Below are 21,904 nucleotides of genomic sequence, written 5' to 3' on the forward strand. Positions count from 1 at the left end.
GTTTGAAGGTAGAGTGAAATGCTTTGTTTTGCAAACATCCCGGTAAAATCATGTGGCAGACCTCACCTGGGCGGTACACAAGTGTCGGCACGATTTAGCACCAACAAAGTTACAAATGTTCACCAAACAGTTCCTATCCACTGTCGCAACAAGCAGCCGCTTGCAGCCACATTGGGAGACCACCTCCATCACAGTCTCAGCTTTCTCAGTAGCTACGATGATTACAGCTGCATTGATTTTTTTTTTTCCTGTGTGTGGCAAGCTCGTTTAAGGCAAGTGCGGGTGATTTCTGTCACAGACCCGAATCTGCGCCACGCTCTAACTTCAAACAAGTCATTAAGTAGAGATACACAAGGGACAGCAGATGCTGGAATCTTGAGCAGAACACAACGTGTTGTGCAAACTCATCTTTGGGCAAAAGGATGAGAGGGCACCTCATTGAAACTTACAGAATGGAGAAAGGCCTGGATAGAGTGGATTTGAAGAGAATGATTTTCTACTAGTGGGAGAGTCTAGGACCAGAGGGCACAGCCTCAAGAATAAAAGGATGTACCTTTAGAAAGGAGTTGAGGAATTTCTTCAGTGGTGAATCTGTGGAATTCATTGCCACAGTCGGCTGTGGAGGCTGCCATTGGGTATTTTTTAAGGCGGAGATTGACAGATGCTTGATTAGTATGGGCTGAGTCTGAAGAAGGGTCTCGACCCGAAACGTCACCTATTCCTTTTCTCCAGAGATGCTGCACGACCCGCTGAGTTACTCCAGCATTTTGTGTCTACCCTATGTATTCCTGTTCAGCTGTGTAAATGATTTCATCAGTTCTGCCTCTGAGGCAGTTTAAGAACGTGACTTTTGCTTCTAGAGGAACAACCCAGCTTCAGCAGGTTTTCATTCCTCTGAATTGTTTGTGACCTAGACGGTTTGCAAGCCGGAAATACGGCCATGAACTTGGTGGCAGAAGATGCCTGCAACCCCACAGCTGCCAGCAAATCCATCCCACCGGTCTTATTCATATATTGGCTGCACATACGATATGCTTACATTCAGGCGGCATGATGGCGCAGTGGTAGAGTTGCTGCCTTACAGCGCCAGAGACCCGGGCTCGATCACGACTACTAGTGCCGTCTGCACGGTACGTTCTCCCCATGACCTGTGTGGGTTTTCTCCGATATCTTTGGATTCCCCCCACACTCCAAAGACGTACAGGTTTGTAGGTAAATTGGCTTGGTAAATGTAAAAAAATTGTCTCTAGTGTGCGTAGGATAGTGTAAATAGCGGGGATCGCTGGTCGGTGCGGACTCGGTGGGCCGAAGAGTCTGTTTCCGTGCTATATCTCTAAACTAAACTAAACCAAACTAAACCAGGGGAGGGCCTGAATGGTATAGCAGTACACCAACTCTGGCTGATGTTCTCTTCCTCCATGTTAGCACTACAATGCCTCCAAGCTGCACGGCTGGTCACACTTCAAAAGGATCTGTGTAGGAAAGCAGATGCTGATTTAAACCAAAGATAGACACAAAAAGCTGGAGTAACCCAGCGGGCCAATAAACAGATTGTTAAGGGCTTGGACTCACTAGAGGCAGGAAACATGTTCCCGATGTTGGGGGAGTCCAGAACCAGGGGCCACAGTGTAAGAATAACAGAGTAAGCCATTTAGAACGGAGACGAGGAAACACTTTTTCTCACAGAGAGTTGTGAGTCTGTGGAATTCCCTGCCTCAGAAGGCGGTGGAGGCAGGTTCTCTGGATGCTTTCAATAGAGAGCTAGATAGGGCTCTTAAAAATAGCGGAGTCAGGAGATATGGGGAGAAGGCAGGAACGGGGTACTGATTGTGGATGATCAGCCATGATCACATTGAATGACGGTGCTGGCACGAAGGGCCGAATGGACTGTTCCTGCATCTATTGTCTATTGTCTATTGTCTAAACATCTCTGGAGTAAAGGAATGGGCGGCATTTCGCGTCGAGACCCTTCTTCAGACTGATAGTCAGGGGGAAGGTAAACGAGCAATATATAGATGGTGATATAGAGAGATATGGAAGAAATGAATGAAGGAGATGCAAAAAAAGTAACGATGATAAAGGAAACAGGCCACTGTTAGCTGTGGGCAAGGTGAAACTGAGTTACATTGAGACACTGAGACTCAACGACTTCAGATGACTTTGAAGCTAGTACGACTTTGGTGGAGGAGGGATGAGAGAGGGGGATGCAAGGGTTACTTGAAGTTAGAGAAATCAATATTCATATTGTTGGGTTGTAAGCTGACGCGCTGATTTACTCCAGCTTTTTGTGTCTATCTCCCGAAAGAACAGCTGGACTGCTACTAAAGTACCCTGGTGCATAATGACCGAGAGGCCAACATGGAGTAACTCAGCAGGCGAGGCCCGAAACGTCGCCCATTCCTTCTCTCCAGAGAAGCTGCCCCACTCGCTGAGTTACTCCAGCATTTTGTGTCTACCTTTGATTTAAACCAGCATCTGCAGTTCTTTCCTACACACGAGAGGTCAACAAGCTTGTATTCAGCTGCAAAGAAAATGTTCGCATTGATTCTTCAAATCAAAAATAAGTCTGCATTTATGTAATGGTGCTAACTGGAAGGATTCTTCTGACGAGAAGGGGGCCCGACCCAAAACGTCACTTATCTATGTTCTCCAGAGATACTCCCTGACCCGCTGAATTACTCCAGCATTTTGTATCATTTTTTAGGTATCATCAGGACTTAAGTGACAGGTCATGTTTGTTTCCCCCACAGTGAAGGATGCCAAGGGGAAATGAATTGAAAGAGGGAGTTAAAACAATAAGAGGCATAGCCAGGATAGTTATCCATGGTGGAGGTGTTGAATACAAGAGGTTTAAGTTGAGAGGAAGGAGTTTAAAAGGGAGTTTTTAGTTTTCGATTTTCAGTTTTAGAAATAGAGCGTGGAAACAGGCCCTTCGGCCCACCGAGTCCTCACCAACCAGCAATCACCCGACTACTATTTCTATCCTACATGGGACAAGTTCCAGAAGATAATCGACCTACACACCTGCGCGTCTTTGGAGTGTCGGAGGAAACCGGAGCATCAGGAGAAAATCTACGCAGTCACAGGGAGAACGTACAAACACCGTATAGACAGCACCCGTGGCCAGGATCGAGCCCGGGTCTCTGGCGCTGTAAGGCAGCAACTCTACCGCTGCGACACCGTACAGGGAACTTTCTATACACTGTGTGTAGCTGACAACTGGATCCACCTCCAACGGGATCCCACCACTGGCCACATCTTCCCATCTCCTCCCCTGTCAGCTTTCCGCAGAGACCGCTCCCTCCGTAACTCCCTGGTCAATTCGTCCCTTCCCACCCAAACCACCCCCTCCTCTTATACTTTCCCTTGTAACCGCAGGAAATGCTACCCTTGTCGCTTTACCTCCCCCCTTGACTCCATCCAAGGACCCAGGCAGTCTTTCCAGGTGAGGCAGAGGTTCACCTGCACCTCCTCCAACCTCATCTATTGCATCAGCTGTTCTAGGTGTCAACTGCTCTACATCGGTGAGACCAAGTGCAGGCTTGGCAATTGCTTCGCACAACACCTCCACTCAGTTTGCAATAACCAACCCGGTGGCTCAGCACTTCAACTCCCCCTCCCATTTCGAATCTGACCTTTCTGTCCTGGGCCTCCTCCATGGCCAGAGTGAGTCCCACCACAAATTGGAGGAGCAGCACCTCATATTTCGCTTGGGCACTTTACACCCCAGCAAGATGAACATTGACTTCTCCAATTTCAGGTAGTCCTTGCTTTCTCCCTCCTTCTCCTTCCCTTCCCAATCTCCACCTCTTCCTTTCTTCTTCCTGCCCCCGCCCCCACACCCCTCATCAGTTTGAAGAAGGGTCTCGACCCGAAACGTCACCCATTCCTTCGCTCCATAGATGCTCTCACCCGCTGAGTTTCTCCAGCATTTTTGTCTAGCTAATAACTGGACCTCACTGCCAGAGGTGGTGGAGCAGTCAGATGTAATGACTATGTTGAAGACATATAGGCCATGTTAAATAGGCCAGGCAAAGGAGTCTGAAGAAGGGTCTCAAACCGAAAAGTCACCCATTCCTTCTCTCCAGAGATGCTGCCTGTCGCGCTGAGTTACTCTAACATTTGTGTCTACCTTCGATTTAAACCAGCATCTGCAGTTCTTTCCTCCACAAAGAAGGATATGGACCTAATACAGGTAAATAGCAGAGTGTAGATGGGAAAAAATGTCAACTTGGTCTTAGTAATTGATGTGCCGTATCATTCTATAACCATGACTCTATGGTGCAGTAAATGTCTGAACATTGAGACTAACAATCCTTGCATCATCGGGAGAGATGGGTCATTCGTTTTAAGGTAGTGCAACCACATCATTACCTCCAACATAAATTTAAACCAGCCTTAAATGTTGTTGATTAAGTACCTTTGTTTCCCTGCAGTGTTTGTTTGAGTGTGGGCACTTATCTTCAGTGAACCAACAGATAGCTCCAGGGGAGAGGACCTGGAGGAGTTGCTCAGTTCACCATTGTGAAGGGGATGGCTGAACGCTCACTTAAATAGGAAAGTTGCCAAAGTATCACAGTTAATCGTCGCAAGTAAACTCCTTCACACCGCCAGGCTCAATGAAGCTGCCCGTCAATTCAACCAGTAGAACGATATAAGCAAAGTGCGGCACGGTGGCGCAGCGGTAGAGTAGCTGCCTTACAGCGCCAGCGACACGGGTTCGATCCTGACCACGGGTGCTGTCTGCACAGAGTTTGAATGTTCTCCCCGTGACCTGCCTGGGTTTTCTCCGGGTGTTCTTTGTAGAGGTTGGCTTCGGTAAAAAATTGTAAATTGACCCGAGTGCCAGTCTACGGGATCACTGCTCAGCGGGTAGACGGTCAGAATCTTTTGCCCAGGATTGAAAAAATGACATACTGGCAGGCATAGCTATAAGGTGAGAGGGGAATGTAAAATGGAGAAAAGCGGGGCAAGTTTTTTTTCACACACAGAGTAATGAGTGCCTGGAACACGTTGCCTGGTGGTGGCTGAGGTAGATGCAATAATGGCACTTAAGAGACTTTTGGACAAGCACAGGGATGTGTAAGCCATGGGGCAACATGGACTATGTGCAAGTACATAAGAGATGGTCTTGGCATCGTGTTCGGCCACAGACATTGCGGGCCAAAGGGCCTGTTGTTGTGCTGTACTGTTCTATCTTCAATGCGTAGGAAGGAACTGCAGATGTTGGTTTAAACGTAAATAGACACTAAATTCTGGAGTAACTCAGCGGGACGGGCATCACCTCTAGAGAAAAGCAATGGGTGATGTTTCGGGTCGAGACCTAGTTTTAGTTTTAGTTTAGAGATACAGCGCGGGCACACGCCCTTCGGTCCACCGTGTCCGCGCCGATCAGCGATCTCCGCACATTAACACCATCCTACACACTCCAGGGAAAGTTTTTTTTTACATTTACCAAACCAATGAACCTACAAACCTGTACGTCATTGGAGTGTGGGAGGGAACTGATGAGCTCGGAGAAAACCCACGCAGGTCCCGGGGAGAAGGTACAAACTCCGTATAGACAGCGCCCGTAGTCGGGATAGAACCTGGGTCTCTGGCGCTGCATTCACTGTAAAGCAGCAACTCTACCACTGCAGACACCGTAGCAGAAACCTATGCTGGTTTACACCGAAGATAGACACCTGTCCCGCTGAGTTACTCCAGCATTTAGTGTCTATCTTCAACGTGTTATGTTCAATACCAATACAGCTCACTGACATTTTTTTCCTCCAGTTTTCTTCTGCATTAATTTGAGGACAATGCTCCATCAATATATAGATATCCACGGGAACTGATAGAATATCGAATGTAAGGGGGAAATATACAATTAATGGCATTGATATATGTTGATATACAGAGGATTCATAGGCACACTCTAGTTTGTTAAACACATTGCCCTTCTGCATGTTAGGTCTGGGCAGCTTAATATTGGCAGTCTATTGAATGGTAGAATCAAAACATTAAGCCCTTTCCTATTCTCGTTCAATACCTCCAGACACGTTTCTTCCCAGCTGTTATCAGGCAACTGAATCATCCAACCACAACAAGAGAGCAGTGCTGAACTACTATCTACCTCTTTGATGAGAGACTATCCTTGATCGGACTTTGCTGTCTTTAGCTTGCACTAAACGTTATTCCCTTATCATGTATCTACGCACTGTAAATGTCTGAAGGAGGGACTCGACCCAAAACGTCACCCATTCCTTCTCTCCAGAGATGCTGCCTGTCCCGCTGAGTTACTCCAGCTCTTTGTGTCTATCTTCAGTTTAAAAAACCTGCATCTGCAGTTCCTTCTTACACACTGTAAATGAATCAATTGTAATCACGTGTTGTCGTTCTGCTGACTGGTTAGCATGCGACAAAAGCTATTCACTGTACCTCGGTACACGTGACAATAAACTAAACTGAACTGATAAACTAGACTGACCTGACACGCATGGTGTAACAAACACCACTTGACCACCATGGAGGATGTCAATTAGTGTTTCAGTCCCCAGGCAATGTTCTTTCCACGTCACTGAAGTCTGTCCAACTCCCCGCTGATCGCTGCTCGTCTCCCCTTCCCGTGTGCACGTTATTGCTACACACGGAAAGTAATGAGGAGAGGTGATGGCATACACTGAGCGTCTGAGCTACAGGGAGAGGTTGAGTAGGCTGGGTCTCTCAGGCTGAGCACAGGAGGATGAGGGGGTGGTCTCATAGAGGTGTGCAAGATCATGAAGGGAATAGATCGGGTAGATGCACAGAGTCTCTTGCCCAGAGTAGGGGAATCGAGGACCAGAGGTTCAAAGTGATGGGGGTAGTTGAGGCCAGTTCATTAGCTATATTTAAAAGGGAGTTAGATGTAGCCCTTGTGACTAAAGGGATCAGGGGGTATGGAGAGAAGGCAGGTACGGGATACTGAGTTGGATGATCAGCCATGATCATATTGAATGGCGGTGCAGGCTCGAAGGGCCGAATGGCCTACTCCTTCACCTATTTTCTATGTTTCTATAATAAGAACAAAGCATGCCATTTGATTTTTAGTCAGATACTAAGCAAGAAAAATTATAAGGCAGCTTGCAGTCCAGATATAAGATAGTCCACAGGCCCAGACTGTGCAAATGTAAAAGCCACCTCAGTACAAATTAAGAAATAACTCCTTCAGATTCTGATTTTTTATGTTCTGGTACGAAACCAATGATTTTCCCTAATAGGCCATTGAGAGAACTAAAAGCCACTTTTAAAGAGAGTGCAATAGACTCAATTATCAAGGTCTAATAGAAAGATCAATCACTGTCGGGTAAATGAAAATGTAGGTCTACTTAGACGTGACCGAACAAGGAACTGGCCCTTGTAATTGACCAAGAGGGGCAGCCCAACTGGAATTAGCTGTGAAATTGTAGTGCATGTTTCACTATACACTTCAATGCTAATTTATGAGGTTGGATGGATCATAACTTTTTCCATGACATAGAGTTATACAGCACAAAAAAACAGGTTTAATTTAGTTTATGTGTACGAAAGAACTGCAGATGCCGGTTTAAATCAACCCGAAATGTCACCCATTCCTTCTCTCCAGAGATGCTGCCTGTCCCGCTGAGTTACTCCAATATTTTGTGTCTACCTTTCGTTTAGTTTAGTTTAGTTTAGAGATACAGCGCGGAAACAGGCCCTTCGGCCCACCGAGTCCACACCAACCAGCGATCCCCGCATATCGCCACGACCCTACGTACACTAGGGACAATTTTACATTGATATAATGAACCTACAAACTTGTACGTCTTTGGAGTGTGGGATCTACACCAACCTTTTGCTAGAATGATCCAGAATTACACTTTGTGACTTACTCATCCATGTTGCTTGACGTTTTTTCTTGCTTCAAATATTTGTCCAATTTTCTCTCAATGTATACACTGATGTTTGCTTCAAGTATTCCCAATGGTAAAATAACCCTCAGGCTAAAGTTATGTGTTCTTAATCCCTTGTCCCTAAATGCCCATTTTACACTGATATCTTCATCACTCCATCCATCCCGCCGAAAACGACGTAGCCTTTCCTTATTCAACCGGTAAAAATTCACCAAAATTCAGAAAACATTGCAGCAACACAACGAGAACAGAGTCATAGCTGTTAAAAGGACAGCAGCCTGAGAGTAGTCAGTCTGAAGAAGGGTTTCAACCCGAAACGTTGCCTATTTCCTTCGCTCCATAGATGCTGCCTCACCCGCTGAGTTTCTCCAGCATTTTTCGATTTTCCAGCATCTGCAGTTCCTTCTTAAGCACAACAGCCTGAGAGTATTGGTGATTTCTATCAATGTTACATACACCAAACTTTATGTCCCTGATACATGAAATCCAAGTGGATGAAATACCGCATATAAGACAACAATTATACCGAATAGTGAAAGGCTTGGATAGAGTGGATGTGGAGAGGATATTTCCACTAGTGGGGAGTCTAGGTCATAGCCTCAGAATTAAAGGACATTCCTTTCGGAAGGAGATTGGTGAACCTGTGGAATTCTTTGCCACAAAAGGCTGTGGAGGCCAAGTCAATGGATATTTTTAAGGCTGAGATGGATAGATTCTTGATCAGGTGTCAGGTGTTATGGGGAGAAGGCAGGAGCATGGAGTTATGGACCAGCCATGGTTGAATGGCAGAGTAGATTTGATGGGCCGAATGGCTCAATTCTGCTCCTATCACTTATGAATTAATAAACATATATAATAATGTATAATATCATTATAATTTTAGAAATAAATATTTTATAATAATTTTCCGTTATAATAATATTACAATTATCATTCCCTTTATAATAATTTTCATTGGCAATAACATTGTGAAATAGTCAGATCACACCGCCCCACGCCGCTTCGGCTAGGCCACTACCATAATCAAGGACCTGTCTCACCCTGGACACTCCCTCTTCTCTCCTCTCCCATCAAACAAGAGGGACAGAAATGTGAAAATGCACACATCCAGATTCAGGGGCAGTTTCTTCCCAGCGGTTATCAGGTAACTGAATCATCCTACCACCAACTAGAGAGCAGTCCTGAGCTGCCATCTATCTCATCGGACTATCTGGAATTTACTGGACTTTATCTTGCACTAAACATTATTCCCTTTATCCTGTATCTGTTCACTGTGGACAGCTCGATTGTAATCATGTATCATCTTTCCGCTGACCGGATAGCACGCAACAATAAAAGTCCTTCAGTGACCGTCGGTCCATGTGACAATAAACTAGACTAAACTAAAGATCTAGAATTTAAATGTGTTGGCTTTTAGAAAGAAATCTGTTTGCGTCCTTGAATTTATGAGGTGAATGCTTGCAAAAATATGGATAATTATATGTTTCTTTAACATATGGAGTAGGGAGTGTGTGCTGTTAAACGCTGCCCTTCCCCACCCACTTCTTTGCAACTGACATCACTTCATTATTAGACACAAAATGCTGGAGTAACTCAGCAGGCCAGGCAGCATCTCTGGAGAAAAGGAATAGGTGATTTTTCAAGTCGACCCGATACTTGACCCAATTCTTTTCTCCAGATATGCTGCCTGACCCGCTGAGTTACTCCAGCACATTGTCTCTTTATTTGTAAACCAGCATCTGCACTTCCTATTCAAGACTTCATTATTAATATCGGGTGCTGTCGTGGGAAAGGCGTGTTTAAAACGTGTGTAATATTAGGTAAAATTAGCTGCACGCATTGAAAATTGTTGTTCTTCTGTGGTAACCATGAATACATCTTTTGCTCAGAATTTTGTTTCAGCTGACAAAACTTCACAGAAAGCTCTCCTTGTTTTAAGAGTATGAAGATTAGCTCAGCTGCGCAGAAAGATAAAAATATACAAGATGTAGTAGCGGTGTGGAATGAGCTTCCAGTGGAAGTGGTGGCGGCAGGTTCGTTGGTATCATTTAAAAATAAATTGGATAGGCATATGGATGAGAAGGGAATGGAGGGTTATGGTATGAGTGCAGGCAGGTGGGACTAAGGGAAAAAAGTTGTTCGGCACGGACTTGTAGGGCCGAGATGGCCTGTTTCCGTGCTGTAATTGTTATATGGTTATATGGTTATATGGGTTTATTAAGACCATGCATGAGATCAAGAAATCAAAGTCATACTAGGGGTTATATGGAAAATGGATCTGAATCTGACTGGAAATGCAGGGTTTTGTTTGTGGACTGAACTTTAGAACGTTTGTGTGGTCACTCAAAATGATTTGATGAATTGAAACTCGAGCCACAAACATTCTTATAAATTAAAAATGCATACAAAGTCATCTTGCAGACTTTCATGCAGTTTTGCCTGTTTCAGATTGGAGTTGTGCATTACAAGAAACCATGTGCTCTTGAGCACAGTTCACCCCAGGGTAACCGATATTTGCATGTACAACATCACATGCCATCAATGTAGACAATAATCATGTCATATTTAATGAATGAAATTGATGAGAATAATGAATGGCTTGGATAGAGTGGATGTTGAGAAGATGTTTCCACTAGCTCCCGATGTTGGGGGGAGTCCAGAACCAGGGGCCACAGTTTATGAATAAGGGGTAAACCATTTAGAGCGGAGATGAGGAAACACTTTTTCACACAGAGAAACATAGAAACATAGAAATTAGGTGCAGTAGTAGGCCATTCGGCCCTTCGAGCCTGCACCGCCATTCAATATGATCATGGCTGATCATCCAACTCAGTATCCCGTACCTGCCTTCTCTCCATACCCTCTGATCCCCTTAGCCACAAGGGCCACATCTAACTCCCTCTTAAATATAGCCAATGAACTGGCCTCAACTACCCTCTGTGGCAGAGAGTTCCAGAGACTCACCACTCTCTGTGTGAAAAAAGTTTTTCTCATCTCGGTTTTAAAGGATTTCCCCCTTATCCTTAAGCTGTGACCCCTTATCCTGGACTTCCCCAACATCGGGAACAATCTTCCTGCATCTAGCCTGTCCAACCCCTTAAGAATTTTGTAAGTTTCTATAAGATCCCCTCTCAATCTCCTAAATTCTAGAGAGTATAAACCAAGTCTATCCAGTCTTTCTTCATAAGACAGTCCTGACATCCCAGGAATCAGTCTGGTGAACCTTCTCTGCACTCCCTCTATGGCAGTAATGTCCTTCCTCAGATTTGGAGACCAAAACTGTACGCAATACTCCAGGTGTGGTCACACCAAGACCCTGTACAACTGCAGTAGAACCTCCCTGCTCCTATACTCAAATCCTTTTGCTATGAATTGAGAGTTGTGAGTTTGTGGAATTCTCTGCTTCAGAGGACGGTGGAGGCCGGTTCTCTGGATACATTCAAGAGAGAGCTAGATAGGGCTCTTAAAGATAGTGGAGTCAGGGGATATGGGGATAAGGCAGGAACGGGCAGGGTACTGATTGTGGATGATCAGCCATGATCACATTCGAAGGGTCGAATGGCCTACTCCTGCACCTATTGCCTATTGTCTATAGTGAGAGATTCCAAGACTAGAGGTCATAGCTTCAGAATTAAATGACGTTCTCTCAGGAAGGAGATGAGGAGACATTTCTTTAGTCAGAGGGTGGTGAACCTGTGGAATTCTTTGCCACAGAAGGCTGTGGAGGCCAAGTCAGTGGATATTTGTAAGGCAGAGATAGATAGAGTCTTGATTAGTACAGGTGCCAGAAGTTATGGGGAGAAGGCAGGAGAATGGGGTTAGGAGGGAGAGATAGATCAGCCATGATTGAATGGCAGAGTAGACTTGATCGGCCGAATGACCTAATCCTACTCCTATTCCTTATGATCTCATGATTTTAATTGTGTAACCTCTTACCTGATTCTTTTTTTCCACTCAGTGTCCAACATGAGAAAAAGCCTGCATTAAGTTAGAAACCATACATGAATTAATGTATCCTCTCTGTCACTGTTCCATTTCCTTATTTTGCCTGTCCGATCACTAATCTGTTCATGCAGCAGATCAGTTCTATGTACATATCAACAAGAGCGTTTCATATATCTCCACAACCACACCTCTGCTACAGCCACAGTCACTCAAGGCGTTCCCCAAGGCTCCGTACTCGGCCCCCTCCTCTTCATCATCTACATCCTCCCTCTTGGTCAGATACTCCGCCACTTCAACCTGGACTTCCACTGTTACGCTGATGACACCCAGATCTACCTCGGCACCAAATCCCCCCACAACTCCCCCCCCCCCCCTCTCCCATATCAACTCCTGTTTGTCAGCTATAAAAACCTGGATGCAACATAATTTCCTCAAACTCAACAGCAATAAGACAGAATTCCTCCTCATAGGCTCCAAAGCCACACTCAGCAAAATCAATAACCCCACTCTCACCATCGACGGCACCACTGTCTCCCCATCTCCCCAGGCCCGCAACCTTGGCGTGATCTTTGATTCCACCCTCTCCCTTGAGCCTCACATCCGCCATGTAATTAAAACCTTCTTTCATCTCCGCAACATCGCCAAACTCAGACCCTCTCTCACACCTCACGCTGCTGAAAGACTCATCCATGCCTTCATCTCCTCCCGACTGGACTACTGCAACTCACTTCTCCTTGGCATCAGCTCCACCGACTCCAACTGGTCCAGAACGCAGCCGCCCGACTCATTACCCTCACCAAATCCTGGCATCACATCACTCCAGTCCTCAAACAACTTCACCGGCTTCCCATCTCCCACCGGATCAACTACAAAATCCTGATCCTCACCTACAAAGCTCTCCACCATCTGGCCCCCCCATATCTCACTGACCTCCTCTCCCCCTACCAACCCTCACGGTCCCTCAGATCCATATCAGCCGGTCTCCTCTCCATCCACAAGTCCAACCTCCGCAGTTTTGGGGACAGAGCCTTCTCCAGGGCAGCTCCCATGCTCTGGAACTCCCTCCCCCAACTGATCCGCAATTCTGTGTCCCTCACCATCTTCCAGTCCCGCCTCAAGACCCATCTCTTCACCTCTGCCTATCCTTAGCCCCACGTCCCCCTCCCTTTTCATCTGTGCATTAATTGCCTCATATTGTGTTTTGTATTGAATTCTGTCTTTACTTTGTGTACTAGTCATGTCTCTACTATTTATTTCATTCCCCTTACATGTTTTTCCTCTACCTGCTAAATTTTTGTAAGGTGTCCTTGAGACTCTTGAAAGGCGCCCATAAATAAAATTTATTATTATTATTATTATTATATACACCACAGCTAGATGAAGTTCATTATGAAACAGGGGAACTGTTTAAACCAGTGAAGGACCAGGCTAACAAACAGAATATGAGCAGTTTCCAATACCCAGCTCCATGGCATACATACAGAGATGCTGCAGATGAGATGAGCCCTGCAGCCATCTGTCCTGAGATTATGCACGGATGTTGCTCTTCTCCACAGGATAGACAACAACATATTTATTTCTGCCGCAAATTTGGACCAAATCCAGGCACTTCAGCCAAATATTCAGTTTTCCCCAATTCTAAATTAGTGAAATTCAGTTTGGTTCATGTTTAAAATGCCCTCTGCCGACCTAAAGGAAATTTGGACTTGGCATGTTCCTGTGGTCCACATTTGCAATGGACGATTGATCAATAAGTGCAGAGGTAGAGTTGCTGCCTTACAGCACCAGGGACCCGGGTTCAATCCTGACTATGGGTGTTGTCTGTACAGAGATTGTACATTCTCCCCGTGACCACATGGGTTTTCTCCGGGTGCTCTGACTTCCTCCCACACTCCAAATATATACAGGTTTGTTGGCGTAAAGAATTAAAAAGAAAACTTGGAAGTTGTCCGTCGTGTGTAGGATAGTGCTAGTGTATAGGGATCACTGGTCGGCGTGGACTCGGTGGGGCGAAGAACCCATTTCCGCACTGCATCTCTAAAGTAAACTAAACTAAATGATGAAGGTGTTATTAATGTCAGGGGTAATGGAGGGAAGGCAGAAGAATGTGGTTGAGAGGGAAGGGTAGTTCAGCCATGATTGAATGGCGGAATAGACTTTTTAGTTTGATTTAGAAATACATAGATAGATAGATAGATATAATTTAATTGCCACACAACCAAGGTCGGTGGTATTTGGGTTGCCAGCAGCGGTACAATAATAAAGAACACAACCACAATAAAATGTTTACACAAACATCCACCACAGCATTCATCACTGTGGTGGAAGGCACAGAGCTTGGCCAGTCCTCCTCCGTTTTCCCCCGTGGTCGGGACCTCCACCCTCCACAGCCGTTGCTGCGGGCGTCCAGATGGTAAGGGACAAAGTCAAAGTCAAGGTGAGTCCAGGATCGGCTCTTCCCAACCAGAGACCGCGGCTTCAGGCTGGTGAAGGCCGCAGGCCGGCGGTCAAAGTTTTAAAGTACCTGCCGTGCCGCAGCCGGAAGCACCGCAGTCTGCAGGGCCGGCGGTCGAAGCTCCCCTCCAGGGGAGATGGTAAGTCCATGCCGCACCCACGGTAGAAGACGGCCGCGGGCCGGCGGTGGAAGCTTCTTCTTCCCCCCGGGTCCTCCACGAGGGATCCTGGGCTGTAGACGCCGCACCAGCTGGAGTTCTGCAGACTCTGCTTCAGTCTGCTGCAGACTTCTGCTTCAGGCTGCCGGCTGCCGAGGGCCAGCGTAACGGAGCGCTCCCCTCCAGCGAGGTCTCACCCGCTCCGCACCGAGAGTCCACGCTGCGCCCGCCGCTGAAGCTCCGGGCGCGTCTCCGGGAAAGTCCGCGCCGATCCTTGCTGTTAGGCCACGGGGGAGGCGACCCGAAAAAATCGCCTCTCCATGGAAGAGGCAGCCAAAACGGTTTCCCCCTTACCCCCCCACACCACCCCCCACACATAACACACAAAGAAACATTAAAAACAGACTTTTAAACATACTAAAAAAATTAAAAAAAGTTGGGAAAAAACGGACACGCTGCCGACAGGCTGCTGCCAGTGCAGCGCCCCCTATCAAGCGCGGAAACAGGCCTTTTGGCCCACTGAGCCTGTGCCGACCAACAATCCCTGCACATTAACATTACCCATCACACACTAGAAATAATTTACAATTTTACTGAAGCCAATTAACCTACAAACTTTCATGTGGGAGAAAACCAGAGCACCTGGAGAAAATCCACGCAGGTCATGGGGAGAACATACAAACTCCGTACAGGTAGGAACAGTAGTCAGGATCGAACCCAGGCCTCTGGCGCTGTAAAGGGCCTGTCCCACTTGGGCGTCATTTGCGCATCATTTACGCGATATCCTAAAAATTGGTTGTCATGTCGTGATGCGCGCATGACGCGTGGTGAGGCGTGGTGGCGTATGCAGTGGTGGCGCCCCAGGATTTTTGGATGCTCAAAATCCTCGCCCACCACCTGCGTGACACGCAAATGATGCCCAAGCGGGGCAGGCCCTTAAGGCAGCAACTCTACCAGCGTGCCACCGTGCCGCCCCTTGATGGGCTGAATGGCCTAATTCTGCTCCTAACACTTCTGAACTTGTAAATGCAATGTCTCTTGGCCTTTTATCTCTTGCAGAGATCTGTGAGGTGGACTGTGGTGAGCATGGCGTGTGCTTGGGTGGCCTGTGCCACTGTGAGAAAGCATGGGGCGGCCTGGCCTGTGACCAGCATGTCTGCCACCCTCGCTGCACAGAGCATGGAAAGTGTAAGGAAGGCAAATGTGAGTGCAGTTCTGGCTGGGAGGGAGAGCACTGCACTGTCGGTAAGATACCTCCAGATACCATTTTGTTTCCAAGCATAAAAATCATTTTGTCAGCATTTTTTATAATGATGTTATTCCTGCCTCAAATCTTCCTTTCTTTTAAGCACAACATTTGGATAATGTTGTAAAAGGTAAGAATGAATTCCGTAATATTTTCCACATGGCAAATAGCCTGTTTGTAAGAACGGAAAACGTTAACTTTAAACTCTTTGAGAATGGGATTATTATTTAATTATGTTGCAGGTGTGCTATGCTCAATTAACTAAAGCTAATTTAGCCCATGACAGATTGTAAGGTCTTGCCAAGTGAGCAAGTGGCCAAAATAGGATCCTCAATATTTCACATTCATAAATCCATAACTTAGAAATGGAATTAGGCCAGTCGGGCCCATCAAGTCTACTCCGCCATTCAATCGTGGCTGATCTCTGCCTCCTAATCCCATTTTTCTGCCTTCTCCCTTATAACCCTTGACACCCGTTCTAATCAAGAAATGCTCTAATCAAGAAAGGATATTTGAAATGACTAGGACAGCAATATTTATGGAGAGGAAGTAAAATAAATGTGTGTCCCTTATAAGTTCATTCTTTTGGTGCAGATTTTGTGGCCTGATATATTAATAACTTGATCTACTCTACAATGCAATGTAGCAACTGCCTCATCTGAAATTAATTGCTTTTGTAAGGCGGGAAGACAAATGGGAACTGAATATAACGTACGAAATGCTACCACACATGGATGGAGATCTTTGTGGCAGGGATCAACATAATTTAATCTGAAGAAAAAACAGCAACAAAGAAATAAAACTGTAGTTACAAGAAACTACATTAAAACATGATTTTACGTAAAGAAAAGTCATGGCCATGTAATATAAGGTTTATTTCAATTAAAATTGTCAGTTGATATCAGTTGATATGGTCATAAGGTCAGAAGTGATAGGAGCAGAATTAGACTATTTGGCCCATCGAGTCTACTCCGCCATTCTATCTCTCCCTCCTAACCCCATTCTCCTGCCTTCTCCCCATAACCCATATGAACAGATCTAACGTATCATATACATGACAATTCCTTTCCTTCCAAACCATTTTTCCAAAGACATAAATGTAAATAAGGTAGCAACATGCACATATTTCCTCCAACTTAGTCTCATGAACAGTGTGTGGCATTCTCTGTAGTGTTCTTACACAATGCAAAGTAGGTGAGCCAATTGCCAAATCTTTCATTCATAAACCAGCATCTGCAGTTCCTTGTGTTGTCATGACCAAGTCGTACTAACATGATTAATACGGGTGTCAGGGGTTATGGGGAGAAGGCAGGAGAATTAGATTGAGAGGGAAAGATAAATCGGCCATAATTGAATGGCAGAGTAGACTTGATGGGCCAAATGGCTTAATTCCTATGACATATAAACTCTGAACTTATGAACCAGCTTGTCTCTCATCAAACCCTGCATATGTCCAGCATTTTTATTTTAACTGTCAAAGTCAGCTTGCATCTTTCGCGAGATCCATGCGCTGATTTTTATTCAAGCAGAGTTTTTGTTTTTTTAAGCTTATGTCAATCCTAAGTGCGTCACTGTTAAAACATAAGAATTATCCTTTTCCTTCCTAATACTCTATGTTCATAAATGCACATATTAAGGATGAGTTATTATTTGCACAACTTTAATGTTTTTGTCGACCGTTTCGGACAGAGGGATGCCCCGGATTGTGCAATGGAAATGGGAGATGTACACTGGACCAAAATGGATGGCATTGCGTCTGCCAAGCAGGCTGGAGTGGAGCAGGATGCAACGTCATCATGGAGATGGCGTGTGATGACAACCGAGACAATGATGGAGGTACAGTAATCAACAAATTGAATGTTACGATACAATACATGATACGATACGATAGAACTTTATTTATCCCAGGAAGGAAATTGATCTCCCAACGGTCATAAAACACAAAATACATAAAGCATGAAATTAAAGTGACGAGTGGAAAGGATCGGGGATGTGCAAAGATTGGAGGGGGGGGGGGGGGGGGGTGGGGGAGTCAGTCTACCCCAGGACAGAAGGGGGGGAGTTGAACAGTTTGATAGCCACAGGGAAGAAGGATCTCCTGTGGCGTTCTGTGCTGCATCTTGGTGGAACCAGTCTGTTGCTGAAGGTGCTCCTCAGGTTGATCAGTGTGTCACCTGAGGGGGTGAGCTGTGTTGTCCAGGATGTTCCGCAGTTTGAGGAGCATCCTCCCCTCCAAGACCACCCACCTCCCGTGAATCCAACTCTGCCCCCAGGATGGAGCCAGCCTTCCTGATGAGTTTATTAATCCTCCTATGTGTAAGATATGGAAAAATATGTTCCAAATATTTTCATTGTCTTCTAACTTTTTCAAAAGCATTGGCATTTGCTGTTAGAATACAAAGTGTTGGAGTTACACAATGGGTCAGACAGCATCTCTGGAGGACATGGATAGATGACATTTCAGGTCAGGACCCTTCCTCAAACTGATTGTGGTCGGGGGAAAAAAATCTAAGGAGGAGTTGGGATGGGACAAAGCCTGGCAAGTGACAGGTAGATACAAATGATGGAAGAGAACCTGGATAGACAACGTTTCAGGTCAGGACCATTTTTCAAACTGTAGGAGGGGAAAAATCTCAAGAAGGGTTGGGGGTAGGACAAAGCCTGGCAAGTGATAGGTGGATACGGAGGTTTTGATTTGCAGAAGGGTGGGCAAAGATGAATCAAAACACCTCTCCCCTTTGTCCATTGATCTGAAATCAAAACAACCCTGTATCCACCCCCCTCCCCTCTTACATGTAAAATGTGGTCCCCATAACTCTTGTAACAGTGAGTGAGAAGTTGTGACAAATTGTTTCTTTCTACTGCCCACAAACCTTTGCTGTGAAACCAATAACATTTACAGACTTAATTGCAGTCCATTATGAAATTGCATTCAATTGATCTTGAGAGGGGTCATCCTAATCACCGTGTGTGATAGACCTTGACTTGTTTTATCCCTTGTCCAAATTTCTCAAACGTTGACTTCTCCCAGTAATAAAAGTCCATACTCTCGCCACAATCTCTAAGCAAAATGCCATTGTAGTTAATATTCAAGAGTGAGTGGAGATAGTGAGTGGGAGCAGATTTGATTGCGTCTCCACCTTGCTTTTGTTCTATCCAGCTAATCATCTCCACCAGTACTCCCTCCATCTTTGTTTCCTCAAAGTACTAGCTGTTAATTGGAATATTTTGTATGTGGTAATTATCACAAGTTCTAAACGACATACACCACTGTTGATATTTACTAATCCATTTATACTTCACGCTGCCTCGGCAAGGCCAGCAGATTAATCAAGGACGAGTCACACTCTGGCTTCTCCACTCTCCAATCAGGCAAAAGGTATAGAAGTGTGAAAACGCACACCTCCAGATTTAAGGGCAGTTTCTTCCCAGCTGTTATCGGGCAATTGAACCATCCTACCACAACCAGAGAGCAGTGCTGAACTACCATCTACCTCACTGGTGACCCTCGGACTCTCTCTGATCGGACTTTTCATTCTTAATTTGGACTAAACATCTTATCATGCATCTGTACACTGTGAATGGCTCAATTGTAATCATATAATCTTTCCGCTGGCTAGATAGCACGCAACAAGAACTTTTCATATACCTTGGTCCACGTGAGAATAAACTAAACTCTACAAATTGTGATTTCTAAATCATGGCCCACAGCACAAAGTCTGCCTCCAACTAACATATCTGAAGATAGACACAAAAAGCTGGCCGATCATGGCCGATCTGTCTCTCCCTCCCAACCCCATTCTCCTGCCTTCTTCCCACCTTATCTATCCATTGTTATCTTGTCCACTTCCTACTTTTATGTTTCAGATGAGTTTATTCCACTTTGATCTTAGCCAAGATTTGAACATTCGGTGGAGAAGCCTCGCGGGTTTGCCTATGGTCGGCGGTTGATGAGGGCGGGGGGTCGACTGCCATGAGGGTGAGGGAGGGGGTAAAAACAATGGAAGCCCGGCGTGGGGGTACCACCATGAGGAAGGGTGAGGGGGGGGAGAACAAAGCAGGAGCCGGCAATTGTAACTGTAAGTGCCCTTTATGTAGTGACTATTTGCATACCTTGGGGATGCAAGCAAAGAATTTCACTATGCCTTGTCACATGTGACAATAAAGTATAAAGCATTTCATTCCATATACCCGTTCATGATGGGCCCAGCTGTTAACCTGCTGACAACCCTTCTTAATTTTTCCATAAAATCCAAACCACTGTGTTTCACTTTGGAAGCCGATCAATAACGTTGCTTCAGCAAGGAGTGTGTAATACATATATATGCTTTCTTCAATACCACTGTGTTCCATCAGTGGTTGTTCCGTTATCATTATAGTTATTTTGTATTAACGTGTGTCCATTTAAACTGCCGGCTTATTCTTCCATGGAAGCATGTGAGGCTCCTGAGTATTGTGTTGGCGATGTTTTGCCACACAGTGAAAAATACATTGACGGACACCAATGCAGATGGACTGTGGCAAGTTTATGGCCCTCAGTCAAGGAGATCATAAGATCACTGGACATAGGAGCAGAAATAGGCCATTCAGCCCATAGAGGCATGAAGTACTTACATGGTTGCATTGATTTTGTCTTTTTGCACTATTATGTGTGTTTATTTTATATGTGTGTGTGTGTGTGTGTGTGTGTGTGTGTGTGTGTGTGTGTGTGTGTGTGTGTGTGTGTGTGTGTGTGTGTGTGTGTGTGTGTGTGTGTGTGTGTGTGTGTGTATAGATATATGTGTATGTGTGTAACTTTTTTTAAATGTATTATATTGCTTACTGCATACTATGTTTACATATTCTGTTGTGCTGCTGCAAGTAAGAATTTCATTGTTCTGTTTGGGACATATGACACTTGACTTGAATTAGCTCCGCCATTCAATCATGGCTGATCTGTCTTTCACTTTCGATCCCATTCTCCTGCCTTCACCTAGAATAGAATAGAATGCTTTTTATTGTCATTCAAACAGCTTGGTTTGAACGAAATTGCATTTTCTACAGTCTTAACATTACAAAAAAAAACAAGACCCACACTTAATACAATTTACACAAACATCCATCACAGTGGATCTCCAAGACCTCCTCACTGTGATGGAAGGCAAAAGTCTTATCTCTTCCCTTTGTTCTTCTCCTGTGGTCCAGCAGTCCAACTGCAGCATCGAAGCGATTGGGGCTCCCGATGTTAAAGCCCCGGCGGGCAATGGTAAGTCCCGCGGCTGTTTAAGCCGCGCTGGGCGATGTTAGACCCCGCTCCAAGTCATTTAAACCCAGCGATTCCTGCGGGAGAAGTTGCCGTTGCGGGAGCTTCGAAAAACGGTCTCCCACCAGGGACCTGCAAACTCCCAATGTTCCTGTCCACCGGGCCTGCGGCCGGAGCCTCCGAAGCTCCAGTCGGGTCACAGCCTGACGCCACCACAGCTATTCCCGTTCCAAAGTCGGCCAGCTCTGCGATGGCGAGTCCGCAGGCTCCGCGACTGGAGCCCTCAGGTTGGTTCCGGCAGGAGGCCGCCACCGGCTCCACGATGTTAGGCCCAACGACACCGGAGACCCGACAGGGAAAAAGTCGGGTCCCCGTACAGGGAAGAGATTAAACGGTTTCCCCCACATCCCCCCCCTCCACCCCCCACATATACACAGCTAAAAAAAAAACTAGAATCAAAACATACATTTAACGAGACAAAAATTAAAAAAAGACAGATGGACTGCAGTCGAGCCGCTGCCGTTAGGTGCCGCCACACCACATACCTAGTAACCTTTGACGTGCTTTCAGGAGACTGGAAGTTAGACATGGTGGACTAAAGTTCTGATTTAGTACAGCACACCGTTCACTGCTTGTGGAGTTTATTAAGTGGAAGATTGTTACACAGAGTACATACCATTGTTGCTGGTCTTACATTATGCCTGATTTGCCTTGCATATAATACTGCTGCCAGATGCAAATAGGAAAAAAAAGCTCTACCCACTTCACGACTAACGGAAGGTTGCAGGGATTTATTTTTTTAAATGTAACATGGGAGTTAATCTACACTGTATTCTATGAGTTACAAAGTAATTACTTTGTAAAGGACGTCCAAATTATTGTTGAATTACTCATGCCACATCTGAGGTGCATGAAAGGTTAATTGAATGGAAGAGCTATAAAAAGCTTCAGCGAGCAGCCACTCAGT

General features: G+C 45.5%; 1 protein-coding gene across 2 annotated transcripts in view; it reads left to right on the top strand.

Moving 5' to 3' along the window:
* tenm1 (teneurin transmembrane protein 1) overlaps positions 1-21,904 on the top strand; it is an 824,829-nt gene that overhangs the window by 662,915 nt on the left and 140,010 nt on the right. Inside the window, exons 12-14 of one of the 2 annotated variants that reach the window (XM_033030732.1) lie at positions 15,509-15,694; positions 15,799-15,825; positions 17,385-17,531. In XM_033030732.1, the coding sequence (XP_032886623.1) occupies positions 15,509-15,694; positions 15,799-15,825; positions 17,385-17,531 (360 nt within the window). The remainder of the gene's footprint in view (positions 1-15,508; positions 15,695-15,798; positions 15,826-17,384; positions 17,532-21,904) is intronic. The other variant, XM_033030733.1, reaches the window with a different exon arrangement.

This window comes from Amblyraja radiata, chromosome 12 (assembly GCF_010909765.2).
Source record: "Amblyraja radiata isolate CabotCenter1 chromosome 12, sAmbRad1.1.pri, whole genome shotgun sequence".
NCBI classification, from domain to species: Eukaryota; Metazoa; Chordata; class Chondrichthyes; order Rajiformes; family Rajidae; genus Amblyraja; species Amblyraja radiata.